A 19,780-nucleotide genomic window follows, 5' to 3' on the forward strand; every position below is an offset into this window, starting at 1 on the left:
GGATATGATGCTGGGCAAATGACTCACCCTCTATGTGCCTCAGTTTTCTCATCTGTCAAATGGGGACAATGATATTGTTATTCGCATGGTTTTGTTGGATTCAATAAATTAATGTGTATACAACAGTACCTGGCACATTGTGCTTTTAAGTGTTTTCAATGACTATTTCCCTTTCTGAGTAGCTCACGTTGAGTTGAAATCTAACTATTAAGAAGAAGCTCAAGCTAATACAGATAAATTAAAGGAACTCTATGCCAAATAAAGAACCATTAGACTGAAATGCAGCTCTCTTCTTTATATTTCCACCGTACACAGTAATGAACATACATGAAGACTGAACTACAGCAGCAACTGTCGTCACCCATCTTCACACTCATCAGAGCTTTCTTCACTTGGGTCCTCTGTGCTCTCTCCTTCACTCTCACTATTGTCTTCTTCACTCTCGTCATCATCTTCCTCGAGATTCTGTGCTTTCTCTGCCACAGAAAGGAAGAGACTTGTTTAAAATATTTCTTAATATGTCTACCCTGAAACATCATAATCCTCCTTGTTTCCCCCTCCATCAAGAAGTACATAGTTTTAGAATGTGAGAACTGAGCGGAGGGTCAAAGCAGTGGTACACAGAACATATTTTTACTAGCATAAAGATGTTTGTGGATTAAAACTACATTTAAAACATTGGTATAATTTTTTTTTTTTTTTTTTTTACTACTGTCAACTTCTGAAATAGAATAAGAGTAAAGTGAGATTCAGGGTAACGTAGAGGGTACAGACTTTGCTGGGAACCGTGGGATAATCCTTTCAGTTCCTGGGGTACTGTTCCCTCTTCAGCAGGAACTGTTCCCTCTGGGGACTCTGTCAGTGCCCAATACTGTCTGCCCAGGGAGCCTGCTCTGTTTGGGCAGTTCCACCCCACAGAGGAAATGGAGTCAGCTTGACCATCTATAGAGGAAAAGCCGGTTTCATGAAACCATCTGAGATAATCATTTCGCCTTTTCTTAACCACTTCCTGAGGAGGTATTTTGCCAGTTTCCTGGGATAATGGATTTTTAAATAGTGACTGATCATGATTCTATGAGAAAGAAGGAATTTCAATTTTTAAATTTACCCATCAGCAGCATTTCTTCAATCAGTGAGAAAAACTCCTTGGCCTCAGGATTTTCTGGTTCATAGATTAGGACTGCAAATGGACAACAGAATGTGTGTTATTAACATTCTAAGTGTTTCAGCAAACAGCCTCTTGAGTGTGAGATTGAAACTGTCTATCAGTTAAGTGAAAATGCACAAAGCAAAAACACCAACAATTATATCACAGGAATATCTAAGTGCAAACAGAGAAAATGCTCTACTTATCTTAGGTACTTTGCAAGGGAAATAATCCTCATTATATTTTCTACCACCTGTCCAAAAAAATGCAATCTCCATCACTATGAGACATCCCTCAAAGGCTTTAGCCATGCTGTTTCTTGACTATAATCATTCCCCAAACAAGGTACAAATCCTGTAATACATGGAGACTTTGCCAATGACACCCAGTCATCACCTACTGAACAGTATTCTCACCACTTCATCGGATCCATTGTTTTTAAGTGCTATTTATTCCTTTTTGCTGATCCTTTATGTGAATGTGTCATCTTTCCTTTGGACTAAATCAATACAAATTTTTAGGCCTGTTGGTCTAATGTACCAATGTCCTAGAAGCCAGAAAGCTTTATACCTTTTGTTTCAGAGTTTTCTAGACTAGTTAACTTATTTTTTCAGATCCTGCTCTACAGATCTCTCTCTGCTGTCTTCTTACCTGCCTTCAGGCGTATTCATAATTCTGCATTATCCATTGAGTGCTGTGACTTCTGTGTAATATCTTGGTGGCCCCCAGGGGGCACCGAAACATCAAGTGTGCTATTCGCCTGGCTAAAAGTGAGACTTGTGGGATGGTTCAACTGGGCCCCAGTGGCTCAGAGGACCTCACCCCATATGACTTCCATCCTGACACACTAAACCAATGTCTTTATTTTCTAATCCACTAACATAACAATGTACCATCAATCTGGGTCAGCATGAGTGTGTGCCTGCTCAGAATCTGCTTTTAAGGATTCTATGGGTATTTATACATCTTTTAAGGCTTTAATAAAAGTGACTTTTTACACATTTTAACTTGAACTAAAACATGCTTATCATTAGCAGTCTAAATCTTTCTCTGAGGTTAAGCCTCCTCCTAGAGCAGAGTTTCTCCAACTTGCTCTTTGAGACACTAGTTTCTTAAGATGTTAATATGTATGTGGGAAACTAGGTTAAATGAAGTTAATCAAAGCTTACAGTAAGGAGCAACTGCAGGATTTTACATAGCCATTAACATGCTCAGAACTAGCATGTATCTTACAGAGAAGAGAATATGGTTTCCCTAATTTGTTATTCCCATGGAATCCTTCTTGGTGAAATATTTATTAAGCAATCTTGAACTAATATTCCCTGGAACACAACTTAGAAAATTTCATGCTGGAGTTAGGATTATTCCTTGGGAATGGACTATGAGATCAGCTATTTTCATGGTTTAACAAAAACTGCTGGCAGCTGTCAATTTTCAGAGGGAAAGTATCTGCTTTGAAATTCAGCCCTACAATATCCATACCAGTGGTGGTGGGTTAGTTGCTAAGTCATGTCCAACTCTTGTGATCCCAACTCTTGTGATCAATAACAAACACTACTGATCACATTAGGATATCTGATGAATAAAGGAGATAATACAGACAAAGTACTTAGTTTAGTTCTTGCTGCATGGTAAGTACTGAATAAATGTTGACTATCAGTTTTCCTGGAGTGACTCTGGGCCTGGAGAAAGGCTTGGTTCCTTCCTAAGCGTGCAGCCGACGCTTCCTTCTAGCTGAAGGGCTGGGGCAGGGTGCTGGGGCTGGGGCTGGGGCAAGCTCTGAGTTCCACGGGGCTCTAGGGCCCTCAGATGGCAGGTGATTTTAGGGTAGACAAGACGCTGGTCTTGTTCACTGTTGCAGCTCTAAGAGAGTACTTGACAGAGCGGGAGACCTCAAAACATTAAAAAAAACAATGGAATAAATGAATATAGATGACTGGGTAGGAAGCAGTCTTTTATGCCTTGATAAAATTATACCCCAAGAAAGGGTGATTTAGTTTACTCACAAAGAAATAGAAAACTTTACAGAAACTCTCTTCTGTATCTGAAGCTACGTCTGTTTTTGTGTTAGATGCATAATGATGAGAACCATTTTGGTTTTCAGGCCATTATTCTTAAACATTTACAATTATTATAATTGATGAAATAGGTCTTCCAGGCTTACACGTTATTTTTGTAGAATCTCAGACTGCCTGTGAGCAAAAGCATTGGCACCCTGAGATGACTCGGCTGCAAGTAAAGAGACCAAGAAATGGGAAGACTGACAGAAAATCTCTCAGTCAGTCATGAGATGAACTAAGAAAAGTACCTGGTATTCCTGACTTTCAGTCTCACTTAAAAACCACTTTTACAAGCCTTCACCAGAAAAAGTTTTAGAAGAGCAGATAAAAAATAAACCATTTACACCTGGGATGCAGGGTGGGAAGCCCTGCACCCAAGTAAAGATACAAACGAGCACACCTTGATTGGACGGCAAGGAAATATACCAGGAACTGGAGGCTATTCAAGAGAGCGAATTTGTAAGACACCTCTGAAGGGACAAAGATGTATTACTTCATATAAATTAGGTGCCTTAGATACAAATAAAAATATATATTGGTCAATTTATAGGAGACATTTCAATCCGATTGATTCATAAAAGCACCTCTTTTTCAAGTCTCCGCCTGCTTGACCAGAAATATAAACTTATTATTCAAATGAAGAAATGGAAATATAGCAAGAAATCACAGGCTCTCAAGTCAGACTTGGGATCTAGCTTTACCACTGGGAAGCTGTGTGACTTTGGGTAAATCAATTCTCCAGGCTACCTTCACTTTCCTCATTAGTAAAATAGGGTTAATCCTATCTGCTCCACATAACTGCTATAAGAATTAAAAACTGTATGCAAGAATGTTCCCATAGTAGGTGCTCAATACATATATATATAAATACATAAAAAGTAAATACATTATGTTTACATGAGTAAATTTATAAATATATGGATATATATATAGAGAGAAAAAGGTGGATTGTTCTGTGGAAAAGTTAGAAGATGGGGGAACAAAAGAGACAAAAGAATATCTATTGCTGTAGAGAACAGACTTGTTACCAAGGGGGAGGAGGGGGAGGGAGGGATAGGATGGGAGTTTGGGGTTAGTAGATGCAAACTATTATATATAAAATGGATAAACAACAAAGTCCTAGTGTATAGCACAGGGGACAATATTCAACATCCTGTGATAAATTTTAGAAAATAATATCTATGCTGTAAGAATTTATAGATAATATTTTTGGGCGCATGCTAGATGAAAAAAAATTGTTCTATTGCTTTGAACACAGAGAGGGACTTTAGGCAGCCCTCAGCCAGCGTTCCTACTGGCATCAAAGAAATAGCACTTTGTTTTCCCTGAGACAGTCTACAACTCTGCCTTCTGCCTTCAATCTGCCTGGCTTTGCAAAACCTGGGCTTCTCTCATTTCATATCCTTGACTGGCAATCTGTGTCAGGGGTAGCCAATCTTACTTTGCACTCCCTGTGCTCTACCCCCATTCTCTGGGCCCTTGCCCACATTTCCCTCTTCTTCCTCTTGGGAGCAATTCTTTTTCATCTGGCTCCCTGGAAAATGGTGCCTGTCTTAGGACCCTCCATCCATCCTTTCCTAGAATTTAACCCTCAGTTGTAGAGGCACCACTATTTGCCATGGGTAGAAAAGAGTAAACAGTATTACTGGATGAGTCAGTCAGTAAGGGTGCAGACCACACCAAACCATGTCTGATGTCAACCCCAGAAGGGTTTAGAGCACTTTAGAAGGTGTGGTCTGATTTCTGCTTTCTCTCCAGCTCCCAGCATAATGTCTGGTACAGAGTTAGTGCTCAATGTATATTGGCTGGAAGAAAGGAAGGGAGGGAGTTTTTAAAGGAATATAATCCCATTAAGGTAGATCAGTTTGAATTTTTTCATCCTTATTTACCTGGCACCTAATGAGTATGCATTGCCTTTTACTGAGGCCCACAAGCATCTTATTGAGCACCTGCTGTTTACAGTGCGGGGCTAACAGCTAAGACTCACTGACAAATGTGGTGATGTCAGTGTCTATATTTTGTAAGCTTTAGCCAGAGGCTTTTCTAAAATAACTGATAGGTATAAAAACAAAAATAATATATACATTTTCTATATATAATTAGACTCCACAAGAAAAACTCACGAGAATTGGGAGCTAGAGCTAGAGCATCACTCCTTTCTGTACCGGCCACACAGAGAAGAAAGGCAGTTGTGGGAAAAGGAGGCTTGGGTTCCAGCTCCAGCTGTGTCACTTGCTCCCTGAGCAGGGCTACACATGCTGCTTAACCTTCTCTCTGCTTCTGTTTCATTACTTATAAAAAGGGAGGACTGGACATGATTCTCTAAGGATTCCTTCTGATTGGAAATTCTATGTTTGTGGGCCACCAAAAATAGTTTTGATCAAACTATTTTATTTGATAGTTCTAAAGGTCAAAAGTGCTTGAAAGGATTAAACAAGGCAAATTATTCTGGATATAAAATAGGTAGTGTTAATGTATTCAAGAAATCGATTTTAAAAATTAGCTTAGTACTTAGGAAGTACTGTATCCACAGTGGGGACTCTGTGAGGCAAGGAAGAGTAGACCCCACGTCCCTACACCACATTGTCACTAAAAGATTTCAACCATAAAACAGGTCTACAATAGTTAATATTTCAAGACCTGTCATTAATAAAGTTTAATAGTAGAATTGGCATTTTCTCCTTTAAGACTAATGAAGAGAAAAAGATGGGTAAAATAGTTGAAAAGACTATGGATTTTGACAGAGACCTGGAATCTAACCACTAGTTGGACTTTCTAAAATTGGAAAATGAAATCCTTGAAATGAAGAATTCACTGTATAGTTTTAACAGCACACTGGACACAGCAAAAGATAGGATAAATTAACTCAAAAACAGGTCAACAGAAAATATACAAGCTAAAGCATAGGAATAAAAGGAAATGGAAAAAACAGAGTATAAGACACATGTGGGACACCAAGGAAAAAAATCTAATTTGTGTGTAACTGGAGACCCAGGAATAGAAGAGAGGGAGAGAATATGGCAGAAGTAATCTTTGAAAATTAATGGCCAAGAAGTCCTCAAAGCTGATGAAAACATCAACCCACAGAGTTAAGAAACTCAGCAAATCTCCCAAACTTCTCTTTGCTTAAATACAAACAAAAACCACCACCATTTTGAACATCGAATCAAACTACTAAAACTCAGATAGAAAAGTAAGGTTGTTCATATCATTTATCTACTCAAAAGTATCTGGTGGTTTCTCTGCTCAGAGAGAAAGCTAAGGTCCTTAAGCTGTGGTAAGATGCTCTGCAGTCTGCACGGTCCCTGACCTGTAAGCTCTCTGACCTCATTTCCTATCACACGTCCCCTGGCTTAATCTGCTCCGGTTCTGCTGCCTTTCTTGCTGTTCCCAGTCAGGTACACTCATCTATTGGATATTTGCTATTAGTCCTGCCTGGAATACACTTTCTTCAGATGACAGGACTCATTTCCACAACTTTTTCACGGGTTTGCTCTAGTCTTCCAGTGAGCCTTGCTGGACCGTCTTACTTAAAACTGCTTTGCTTCCTCCCAGTACTTTCTACTCCTTCTTCCCTTTTCCTCCATAGCACCTGTTACCTCTGACATGCTAATTATATGTTTGTTGTCTGACACTAGATTAAGTGTGGGATTATTGGCCCAGTGCCTAAATAGCAGCACTGGCACACAATTTTTTAAATTTTTATTAAGGTTTCCCCAGTGGCTCAGTGGTAAAGAATCCACTTGCAATTCAGAAACACAGGAGACGTGGGTTCGATCCCTGGGTCAGGAAGATCCCCTGGAGGAGGAAATGGCAACCCACTACAGTATTCGCGCCTGAAAAATTCCACGGACAGAGGAGCCTGGCAGGTAGGTAACTCAAATATTTGTGGAATAACTGCATGCTAAGGAAGGCTTGTGAAGTCACTTTAGTCGTGTCCGACTCTTTGTGACTCCATGGACTGTAACCCACCAGGCTCCTCCGTCCATGGGTTACAGTCCATGGGGTCTCAGAGTTGGATACGACTGAGCGGCTTCACTTCTTCACTTCTAAGGAAGGCTTTTTTTTACTACATGACACTTCTTTGAAACTAAAGGCATATGTTACTAACCCATTGTCATGAAGCTAATGATGTTGACATACCTTCTAATGGCGTCCTTGTCAGTTTATCCCACGCAAAGTTACTCTGGAATTCTAATTTAAATTAGTCCTTATACCAGTTTTTACTATCAAGGATTCGCCAAGACACTATGAGGGAATTCACTAGCTGTATAGTAACCAAACCATCTTATATATTAGGGAATGTATTTAGAAACAAAGAGAAGACTGGGAAAAGAGAATTATTTTGTACTTACTCATCTGACATAATTTTTTTGCCAAATGGTAGTCGTGGCCCATTTCTGCTCTCAGGAACTGGAAAACATTAAGAAATTCTTCAGCTATGCAGTTTTACAGAGAATTTAAATGTCAGTTATAAACTCCCTAGAAAATATTCTACTAATGATTAACTATTTTGCTTTTAACTTTTACACATGTTTTTCCAGGAGTGAGTCTGTAATCAGTCAGTGAAGAATATTTAAGCACTTCTAGTGGCAGGGCCACAGAGTAAGCATCTCACCTCTGTTTTACTGCAGCCACACTGTGCACACACTACCGAACAATCTGAGAACACTCAGGTTGATTCAACTGGCAAAGCCACGAACACTTTAATCACTTCAATATCCCTTAGGTTCAGATACAGTTTTTATTTGTGAACTTAGTCCATAATTATATGACAATACAATTATGTATTTTCAGTATTTTCCAATATTGATTGCTCTTATCCCATCTGTTTTTCCTTTTACTATTTTATTGTATTTTTTTGTTATAAAGTAACATATTAAAATTTTTTTTTAAATTGAAGGATAATTGCTTTACAGAATTTTGTGGTTTTTCTGTCATACATCAACAAGAATCAGCCATAGGTACATCCATGTTCCCTCCCTCCCAGACCTCCCTCCCATCTCCCTCCCTCCCCCACCCTTCAGCCTGTCACAGAGCCCCTGTTTGAGTTTCCTGAGTCGTAGAGCAAATTCCCATTGGCTATCTGTTTTACATATAGTATTGTACATTTCTATGTTACTCTCTCAATACATCTCCCCTTCGCCCTCCTCTCCTCCCACCTTGTCCATAGGTCTGTTCTCTATGTCTATTTCTCCACTGCTACCCTGAAAATAAATTCATCAGTGCCATCTCTTCAGATTCCATATGTATGTGTCAGTATACGATATTTATATTTCTCTGACTTCTTCACTCTGTATAACGGGCTCTAGTTTTGTCCACCTCATTAGAATATATTCAAATGTGTTCTTTTTATGGCTGAGTAGTATTCCATTGTGTGTATGTACCACAGCTTCATTATCCATTCATCTACTGATGGACATCTAGGTTGCTTCCATGTTCTAGCTACTGTAAATAGTGCTGCAGTGAACACTGGGGTACATGTGTCTTTTTCAGTTTTTATTTCCTCAAGGTATAAGCCTAGGAGTGGGATTGCTGGGTCATACGGTGGTTTTATTCCCAGCTTTTTTAAGGAGTCTCTCCATACCGTCTTCCATAGTGGCTGTATCAGTTTACATTCCCACCAGCAATGCAAGAGTGTTCCCTTTTCTCCACACCCTCTCCAGCATTTATTATTTGTAGACTTTTTTGATGATGGCCATTCTGACTGGCGTGAGGTAGGTTCTCACTGTAGTTTTGATTTTGATTTCTCTGATAATGAGTGATGTTGAGCATCTTTTCGTGTGCTTGTTAGCCATCTGTATATCTTCTTTGGAGAAATGTCTCTTTGGGTCCCTTTCCCACTTTGGTTGTTTGCTTTTCTGGTATTGAGTTGTATACGCTGCTTATATATTTTGGAAATTAATTCTTTATCAGTTGTTTCCCTTGCTAGCATTTTCTCCCATTCTGAGGGTTGTCTTTTCACCTTGTTTGTGGTTTCCTTTGCTGTGCAAAAGCTTTTAAGTTTAATTAGGTTCCACTTGTTTATTTTTGTTTTTATTTCCATTACTCTAGAAGGTGGGTCATAGAAGATCTTGCTTTATGTCATTGAGTGTTCTATGTTCTTTGTTCTTTGTTCTATGTTCATTGAGTGTCTGCCTATGTTCTTCTCTAACAGTTTAATAGTTTCTGGTCTCACATTTAGGTCTAACCCATTTTGAGTTTATCTTTGTGTATGGCGTTTGGTAGTGATGTAATTTCATTCTTTTGCATGGAGCTGTCCAGTTTTCCCAGCACCACTTATTGAAGAGGCTGTTTTTGCCACATTGTATATTCTTGCCTCCTTTGTCAAAAATAAGGTACCCATAGGTGTGTGTGTGTTTATCTCTGGAATCTCTATCTCATTCCATTGGTCTGTATTTCTGTTTTTGTAACACATATTTTTCTATGTGTTATAAATTTTTTCCTTATTAATTTGGGTATAGTTGCTTTACAACGTTGTGTTAATTTCTGCTATACAACAAACTGAATCAGTTATAGGTGTACATATGTCCTCTTCCTCTTGGACCTCCCTCCACCTCTTCATCCCATCCCTCTAGATCACCATAGAGCACCAAGCTGAGCTCTGTGTGGTATACAGTAGGTTCCCACTAGCCATCTATTTCATGCGTGGTAGTATGTACATGTCAATTCCAGCCTCCCAATTCATCCCAACCCTCTTTCCTCACCCTGTGCCCACATGTCCATTCTCTGCATCTGTGTCTCTATTCCTGCCCTGCAAATAGGTTCATTTGTTGTATGTAGGAAATTTAAAATGCTAAATAAACACATCCTGTCCCCAGTTAAACAGCATCTGTATTTTTACCATCCAGAGAATTTTTTTCTAGATAATTTTAGTTATTTTGGGGGCTGTGCTGGGTCTTTGTTGCTCCACGAGCTTTTCTCTGGTTGTAGTGAATGGAGGCTACTGTCTAGCTGCAGTGTGCAGGCTTCTCATTGCGATCGCTCCTCTTGTTGGCTGGTCACAGGCTCTAGAGAGCGCAGGCTTCAGTAGTTGTGGCGTGTGGGCTAAGTAATTGAGGCCCATGGACTCTAGAGCACAGGCTCAATAGCTGTGGGGCACGGGCTTAGTTGCTCTATGGCATGTGGGGTCTTCCTGGACCAGGGACTGAACCTGTGTCTCCTGCAATAGCAGGTGGCTTCCTTATCACTGAGCCACCAGGGAAGCCTACAGAGATGTTTGTTTTAAACATCTCCATGTACATCATTTTAGTTTTTTTTTTCCATAAAGGAACACATATATACTTACAAAAACTAAGATTATTCAGTAACTTTAAAAAAAATATACCACATATCATGATCATCCTCTCCCCATGGAATTAAACATTATTACATATTTTTTACTTACTTAGGCTCCACAATTGACTAATCTTCCATTATTATTTGGATAGCTTTTATTAAAAAAAGAACAGTACACTTGGGGGACTGTTCTTGCTTATATGTGACATTCTGAGCCATTTGCATGTACACTAGGCTTACATGTAGGAATTCATTTGGTAAACAAATCAAGAAGGCAATCCTGGCATAGGAAACAGCATTGGCAAAACATAGGAAACAGCAAAAGCATGGAGGCCTGAAACGTCACATGTAAAAATTGCTCACAAATGTTTACTGATAATTCTATGGAGAACAAGACAGTTTTACTCACATGTTGTGGTATCAGTCTAACTTTTATTAATATCACACAACTTCATGTATACAGTAAGAACTTGATAACAGTGCATTTTCACTTCCCCCCTTCTCATCCTTTGTATTATCATTGTCACGTTTTACTTGTACATAGTGGGTCCCTCGCTTATCTGGGCTATAATTATACATGTGTTAGACCACCCAACAGTCTCCCCAAAGTCTCTGATGTTCCTTTTTTTCCCTATGTATTTTGAGAAATTTCTAAGGCTATGTGTTCAAGTTCATGGTTTCTTCTCTGTTGTTATACTCGGTTAAGCCCATCTCCCTCCACTCCCTCTCCCTTCTTACACCCTCGGTATGTGTGTGATACACACATCCAGTGCTATTTCCTACGCCAGGAGTGCCATTTTGTTTACCAAATGAGTTCCTACATGTCCCTCTTCCTTTAAGTTTCTAAGATTCCGTTCTTGTCTCTTCCTCTTAATCCTTCCTTTACCTCCTTGTTTCTCCTGCTTCATTTCTCAATTAGTCCCTTTATCCTCCCTGTTCCCAGAGAATTTTATGAACATCTCTACTGGCAATATTATAAATTGCATTAGATAACATAATAAGTGTTTGTTAGTTCTCAAGGGTAAAGACATGTCTTTCTTATCTATCTCTAAATATCCCAAGTAACTAGCATGGTACCCAGTAAGTAGAAAGTTTTTCTAAAAGAGGTCCTTGAAGAGTTTTATGCCGAAACTTCTCTTATTCCTGTTTCTGACTTTACCAGAATAATCTGAGTCACTGCCAGAATATTCTCTCATCTCTACCCTCATCATAGTAACAAAGATGAGTAACCAGGTAAGCATCTGTGTGTGGGCAAGGATATTTTAACTATTTTTTTAGTCTTCAAGGCTATATACTATTTAGCTACTTTAATATTTTTGAGTTATAGAAGCAAAACTTACTTCTGTCATTAACTCTAACGGGGCATGAGTATCCTTATTCGGGTTGCTGTCTTCCTCCTTATCTTCATCACTGGTATCCTCACCATCATCATCTGTTGATTCAGATAACTTATCATTGATATCCTCAGGGCAATGTTCATTATTTTTCTCCTGCTCTGCAATGACTACATTTTTGCTCATTTCACCTAAAACAATATACATAATTTAGTAAATATTGCAACGTATTCATGAATTTATAATGGTCACTCCTAAATTACAATGTAGCAGGTGCTCATGTTACCATGTGTTCTCCTGTCCTGGACTTTTTTTTTCATGACTAAACAGCACTGCAATAAACTTACCTGATTTCCATTTCCCAAAAAAAGGTAATAAAACTGCTGAGTGAAAGAGGAAAAAATACAAACTGATAATACTGAGCTGATGTTAATGTTAATTGTTTGGTGATTGAAACTGTAATAAATGGAAACAGTTTTGTTTATAAAGAATATAATTTCAAGAAAAAATTAATTCTCTTTTATCCATAGAAATATATTTCTTAAATTGTTCTTATAGGAATATAAATGTAAAATAAAGACTAAAAGTAAGACTAGAGAGGCTGAAAAGTAATTCTTCTTAGGCAGATAGTCACTGTGCAGATACTTGAGAATAAAATTGTCCCTCTCCCTGGACACACACACACACACTAATTAGATATATGTGAAGTATTCTAGATATGACCAGAGGTTATATAACATTATTAATGGTTTTTCTTAATGTCAAGTCATAGATGACTGAAAAATAAAACATAAGCACTACTTTGACTACCCATTCAATGTGTGGCACTATACTGAGCCCCACGAACACTAAAATGGACAGTCACTGATCTCAGGGTACTCACTCACACTCTAACTGGGGAGTCAGAAACATAATGGATAACTGTAAAACTATATGGCAGTCCAGTGATAAAGATGTATACCAGGTACATGAGAGAACACAGGAAGAGAGCAGAGACCCATTCTGGTCTGAATGGATCAGTTTTTCCAAGGAGAGAGGACAGCATGAACCAGTACAAAAAGAATGCATGCAGAGCAACACTTTGATGTGTTTATTATGGGTCAAAGTTGAGGCTGAAATGGTGACAGATGTGGCCAGAGTGGTACAAGCTGGATAATAGATTCTTGCGGGCCAGTAGTCTTGGAATTAGAACTTTAAGAATGAAGGGGCTAGTCATAAAAGGTTTAAGTAGGGAAACAAGTATGATCAATTTTTAATTTCTAGAACTCTTGGAGGGCAGGGTAGAAACTGTATTTGGGGGCAGACCAAAAAAATAAAGACAAAAAGAGCAGAGGGAGAGGTGGCTAGGAAAAAAAAACAACCACCTTTAAAAAGTCCAGGTAACATTCTGGAAGGGGAGTGAGATGGGGAAACCATAACATCTTTCAGTCTTCTGTCATAACCCTCAGAAAGGCTGTGACAAAATGAAACACCTTCACATTTTCTCAAGGCTTATAGGTGTCAGAGATGTTTGAAGATTCCAGGATTCGGTATAGATTCACAGCAGTAACTTTACTGAATAAAACTGTGGAAGAGGAAACTTGCGGATTCCCACCTCTTACTTTGTTTCCTTATTTTGCATTCAGAGGCCCTATGGGCGGTTAAAAACCAGCTCTAAATGAATTCTAATAATGGGAATTTTCTAAGCAGGTTTTAGACTGCATTAACTGACAACTCACAATAGCACTTGCTGTTTGACTACAAATATGCCAAAAGACAGCAAAAACTAGAAAATATCATTCTCAGGAACAAAAGCCAGAAACGGACACGATGGTTGTGTATATAAGTGTGTATGTCTTGCTCTTCATCTAAATTGGGGAGACAATCTTACATATTGGTTAAGAAGAAAATCTGTTTCCTGAAGTTCATTAACTAATTAAATTGTGCTTTTTCTTAGAAAATACATGTTGACTTAGGGTAAAGGATCATGAGATCTCTACCCTTTAAATCAACAGTTGCTTGTATATGAAGGGTTACTGGAGTACTTATACTATTTCTGGAGAAGGCAATGGCACCCCACTCCAGTACTCTTGCCTGGAAAATCCCATGGACGGAGGAGCCTGTTAGGCTGCAATCCATGGGGTCGCTAAGAGTCGGACCCGGCTGAGCGACTTCACTTTCACTTTTCACTTTCATGCACTGGAGAAGGAAATGGCAACCCACTCCAGTGTTCTTGCCTGGAGAATCCCAGGGACGGCAGAGCCTGGTGGGCTGCCGTCTATGGGGTCGCATAGAGTTGGACACGACTGAAGTGACTTAGCATAGCATATACTGTTTTTGCTCATTTTCTATAAGTTGAAATATTTGAAAAGAAAACATTTTTTAAAAAGTCCAGGTGAAAAAGATGGTTGATAGTACACTGTTAAAACAGGGATAAAGGAGGAGAGATATTAGAGAAATATTTAAGAGGTAAAATCTCCATGGCAGACATTTTGCAAATTTTAGTAATTCTTATAACACTGTATCCATTTTGCCATATGAAAGTAAGCTATACTATTTACTTAGTATCTTTTTTTAATCGACCTTTTTAACTTAGAAATTTTGCTAGATCATAACAATTATCGGGGGAACTTCCCTGGCTGTTCAGTGGTTAAGATTCCATACTGCCAATGCAGAGGGCACAGGCTGGAACCCTGGTCAGAAAACTAAGATCCTACATGTCATGCAGTATGACCAAAAGATAACAAGCAAATAAAAAATTTTACAAATGTACCCCAAATTGACAGAGGTATTAATAAAAGACATAACAATCACAGCAAATATTGTATCAGTACTCTTTTGAATACTACATATTAAATTATATAATTCTGTCAACATCTCAATGAGGTGTGTACTGTTTTTATCCCATTTGTAGATGAAACTGAGAGACAGGAGACAGGTTAAATAACTCACCCAACTTAACACCACTAATTAAGGTAGATCTGGGAGTCAGTTTGGCTCCAGAGTCCACATCCTTAACCACGTTCTTATTTTTTTTCTAATACACATTAAAATATACTACTATTGTAAAAAGTTTACCCTGTGTTTCCTAAAATTATCTCTTTGGGAAACACTATTGAGCTTGCCAACTCTTTTGCTCTGTAGATGAATTTCACAGTTTCAACCTGAACTTGTGCTACATCATCCCCTGCTTTTAGAATTCTGAGTGTGTGGGAAGTCTTGTGAGATGTCTTCTTTGATGGGAGTGTGGCCATGAGCTACTTTAAACATGTAGAAACACTGGTCTTAGAAGGAAGAAAATAAGGAAATCCAGGAAAGGTTGACAGAAGACAATGTTAAGAAAAATCAGGCTTTCCCCTCTCCAAAGAAAAAGTTGGGAAAACTCCTCATTCTAAGCAAAAGATAACGTCCTCAAAAGAGATACCCAGAGTGTGATGCCTGGGCTATTCAGGCCATCTACCTGTTTCCTTTACAGTCTCCGTCAGCTCACAACCACTCTAACCTTACAGCGTGTACCCAGCCAATTCACGGACTCAACACGCTGGTGTCATCAGAGGTGGTCATAATAGGGAATTAAGAACTTCATGTGATGTCACAGGGACTCATTGAATTCACAAACACTGAGGATCATGAGAGGCTCCCTGATCCCCAGATGGAAGGTAGTCCTCCCGCTGCCATTTACGTTACAGTGCCCAGCCCGACCTGTCTTTGTCTTGTTTGTATTATTATTATTTAATAGTTGGCTATCTATGTGAACCTCATAGGGGCAAGCGTCTTTCCTATTTGATAACTATTGTACCCACAGCTTCTAAACAAGTATCTGGCACTCAGTAAACCACTGTTGAATGACTGGAACTTGTTATTGCTTTCATAGGTATTTCAATCCATTCTAAACTTTAATATTTTATAGTTATCATTTTATGTAATATACACCCCTGGATCACACCTGACTGCATATCAGAATCATCCCATACATGAGTTTGAAAAATTACTGATTCCTAAGACTTGCCCCAGACTTACAAGTTGTCAACATCCCAAAGGTCCTAAAGAAGGAAGGCTGAAATAGAAGCTACGGTTACTCAAATAAAATAAATGTTATTACCTGTGCTTGCTTTTAAGAAGGAAGATGACCATAGCTTAGATTGTAGATTTGTTTCTATTTGTTTGTTTGAAATACTCTTTGAAGATATTCTATTTTTAGTGTTATTTGAAGAGATTTTATTTTCAATATTTTTTGAAGAGACTTCCTTCCTAGATGTTAAAGTATATAGTTAAAAAATACTTTTCTAGGTTACAATTCTGTTAAAGGTTCTATATGGGTTCATATACAAACACACATTTAAAATAAAAATACAGTATATCAATAATAGCTAAAATGCAATATCTTCTTTGTGAAAAAGCATTAAAAATAAGTTTTACTAATGTTTAAAATTCTGTTTCTACCAGCCATTTGTCATTGTGTAATGATTCTTAGAATCTTTTCAGAGTTAACATAGAACATATAAGCAATCCATTATATGAATGTCCCTGGCATATCATTATGATATGGTGAAATAAAACTATTTAAGGAATACTAGACTTTGGGTTTTTTTTTTCAAGTCAGTTCTCACCACTGTTAAATGCTAATATTAACCCTTTGAGTCTGATGCTAATATTAACCCTTGCTCACAATATGAAGTAGCCTGTTTTTTTATTAAGTGACTAAAATAAAGATGGGTTAATTTTCTCTTTTAGCCTTTAAGCCTGAAACCTTACGTCAACAGATAACGTATTGAGACGGGATTTTTGTGTGGTACACTGACAGGTACCCATGCTGGTGGAAAAACAACCTCATGTTCATTTTTTGTGGTCTTAAGATCATTTTAGTATGTCTCCTTTACTGAGTTTAAAAAATTCAACTTTAGTTTGCATGACCAGATATAAAAAGATGTAAAGTATTATTTTTTCCCCTAAAGTTATGATGGCTCTGTTTTATCCCCATTGAAATATGACTCTATAACATTAGTATTCAAGTTTGTGGTTTTGTACAGTGATTTAGCAAATAGGCTGAACAGCTTCTTACATTCCTAATACTATGGAGGGAATGGAACCTTTACATTCCCAGTATATGCTGCTAGAGCAAAACCCCTCTCTGGTGATGAAAAATGCACAGCAAAGAAGATTTACAGTTGTTCTTCTTCTGCCCTCCTTGATTTTCTAATTGTGAAAGGAGACATCAAAGAAGAAACGCTACATGTGAAAAGTTGAGAAGTCACTTAAGTATTCAGTTTCTAGCATGATAGAATCCTATTATGCCAAAGGTCACCACAAATGATTACTAGAATTCATATGCTTTAATATCTATTCCTTTTATCTATGAAAGGAGGGCTTTTATCTAGATTAGATATACTGTCTTTTTATTATTACAGAATTTCATTGAATTTAAGAGCATCTATTTCTTTTTTAAAAAAGATTAAACTATAGTTGGTTTACAATACTGTTAGTTTCAGGTGTACACCAAAGTGGTTCAGTTAATATATGTGTGTGTAAATATATATATATTTTTCATATTTTTTCCATTAAAGTTTATTATAGGATATTGAATATAGTTCCTTGTGCTATACAGTAAATCTCTGCTGTTTATCTGTTTTATATATAGTAGTGTTTATCTGTTAATCCCACACTCCTCCATCTACCCCTTCCCTCTTTCCCCCTTTGGCAACCGTAAATTCGTTTCCTATGTCTGTGAGTTTGTTTCTGTTTAGTAAATAAGTCCATTTGTATTATATTTTAGATTTCACATATAAGTGATCTCATATGATACTTGTCTTTATGTCTGATTTACTTCACTTAGTATGGTGATCTCTAGGTTCAGCCAAAGATACCACCTATTTATTATAAGACATACTAATATTTAAGAAAGAAAAATCATTGCCAGTATAAGATGCCATCAACTGTAAGAAATGTTACAATATGAAGAAAATATGCATGCTTCAGAATCTATGAAATATTGTACTTATATATTCACTAAGTTACATCCCTAAAGAGGGGAATTTAGCTAATCTAGTTCTGGATATTTGAATAGTATGAAATGCCTTTAATGATTTTAATGACAGAACATGGAGGAAGCGTGAAGATAAAAAGGATATTACTATTTGAAAGCAGTGAACATCCCATAAAAACATATATGAGAAGGGGCCAAATGATCAACGGTAAAATATGAATTCCTCTTTTGCTCACTTTCTGATATACAGTGTTCCTTATACACAGTTTCAAACAAGAGGCCCAAACTCCAACCTCCTCTTCAACTATAGTCTGTTGACTTCATCTGAGAAAGTGACTTATGGCAACAGTGCCTCTAACCAATTAACATAAACAGATAACCAGAATACTCTAAAAGATCTGTTTCCTTTATATACAGTTACAGTTGAGGAAAGATTAAAATTATTACTTTTTGGAAGATGGAAAGTACTTAATTTAGTATCTACTAAGGTTAAACAGTCAAGTTAAATATCCCACTGGAACGTATTTATGCTAGAGGGCAGATAATCCAGGTTTTACAATTAATTCGTTATGTTAAGTACATTAAATGTCCTCAAGTTTATACTGAATTAATAATTCCTTAAAGTTCATATTTTAAACTTTGTTTTAAAATTATTTATATTTATCAAATTATTTATATTTATATTCACAGAGCCTGAAGAACTATGGACTGAGGTTTGTGACATTGTACAGGACACAATGATCAAGACCATCCCCAAGAAAAGGAAATGCAAAAAGGCAAAATGGTTGCCTGAGAAAGCCTTACAAATAGCTAAGAAAAGAAGAGAAGCAAAGGCAAAGGAGAAAAGGAAAGATATACCCATTTCAATGCAGAGTTCCAAAGAATAGAGATTAGAGAGCCTTCCTCAGTGATCAGTGCAAAGAAATAGAGGAAAACAATAGAATGGGAAAGACTAGAGATCTCTTCAAGAAAATCAGAGATACTAAAGGAACATTTCATGCAAAGATGGGCACAATAAAGGACAGAATGGTATGGACCTAACAGAAGCAGAAGATATTAAGAAAAGGTGGCAACAATACACAGAAGAACTATAAAAAAAGATCTTTATGACCCAGATAATCACGATGGTGTGATCACTGACCTAGAGCAAGACATCCTGGAATGTGAAGTCAAGCGAGCATGAGAAAGCATCACTACAAACAAAGCTAGTGGAGGTGATGGAATTCCAGTTGAGCTATTTCAAATCCTGAAAGATGATGCTGTGAAAGTGCTGCACTCAATATGCCAGCAAATCTGGAAAACTCAGCAGTGGCCACAGGACTGGAAAAGGTCAGTTTTCATTCCAATCCCAAAGAAAGGCAATGCCAAAGAATGCTCAAACTACTGCACAATTGCACTCATCTCACTCGCTAGTAAAGTAATGCTCAAAATTCTCCAAGCCAGGCTTCAGCAATATGTGAATCGTGAACTTCCTGATATTCAAGCTGGTTTTAGAAAAGGCAGAGGAACCAGAGATCAAATTGCCAACATCCGCTGGATCATGGAAAAAGCAAGAGAGTTCCACAAAAACATCTATTTCTGCTTTCCTGACTATGCCAAAGCCTTTGACTGTGTGGATCACAACAAACTGTGGAAAATTCTTCAAGAGAGGGGAATACCAGACCACCTTACCTGCCTCCTGAGAAATCTGTATGCAGGTCAAGAAGCAACAGTAGAACTGGACATGGAACAACAGACTGGTTGGTTCCAAATTGGGAAAGGAGTACGTCAAGGCTGTATATTGTCACTCTATTATTTAATTTATGTGCAGAGTACATCATGCGAAATGCTGGGCTGGATGAAGCACAAGCTGGAATCAAGATTGCTGGGAGAAATATCAATAACCTCAGATATGCAGATGATACCACCCTTATGGCAGAAAGTGAAGAACTAAATAGCCTCTTGATGAAAGTGAAAGAGGAGAGTGGAAAAGTTGGGTTAAAGATCAACATTCAGAAAA

General features: G+C 37.8%; 1 protein-coding gene across 10 annotated transcripts in view; it reads right to left on the minus strand.

Annotated features, from left to right (window-relative positions):
* Positions 1-280: 280 nt before the first annotated feature.
* The window catches only part of SP5 (Sp5 transcription factor), a 73,207-nt gene continuing 53,707 nt past the window's right edge, over positions 281-19,780 (minus strand). For 5 of the 10 annotated variants that reach the window (XM_070803449.1, XM_019971065.2, XM_070803456.1 and 2 more), the window contains 4 exons: positions 11,826-12,010; positions 7,563-7,620; positions 1,109-1,180; positions 281-476 (listed from right to left, as the gene is read on the minus strand). In XM_070803449.1, the coding sequence (XP_070659550.1) occupies positions 358-476; positions 1,109-1,180; positions 7,563-7,620; positions 11,826-12,010 (434 nt within the window). In that variant the 3' untranslated portion in view covers positions 281-357. Of the gene's footprint in view, positions 477-1,108; positions 1,181-7,562; positions 7,621-11,825; positions 12,011-15,258; positions 15,359-15,900; positions 16,050-19,780 lie in introns of those variants that run through there. The other 5 variants (XM_070803413.1, XM_070803419.1, XM_070803441.1 and 2 more) reach the window with 2 other exon arrangements.

This window comes from Bos indicus, chromosome 2 (genome assembly GCF_029378745.1).
Source record: "Bos indicus isolate NIAB-ARS_2022 breed Sahiwal x Tharparkar chromosome 2, NIAB-ARS_B.indTharparkar_mat_pri_1.0, whole genome shotgun sequence".
NCBI classification, from domain to species: Eukaryota; Metazoa; Chordata; class Mammalia; order Artiodactyla; family Bovidae; genus Bos; species Bos indicus.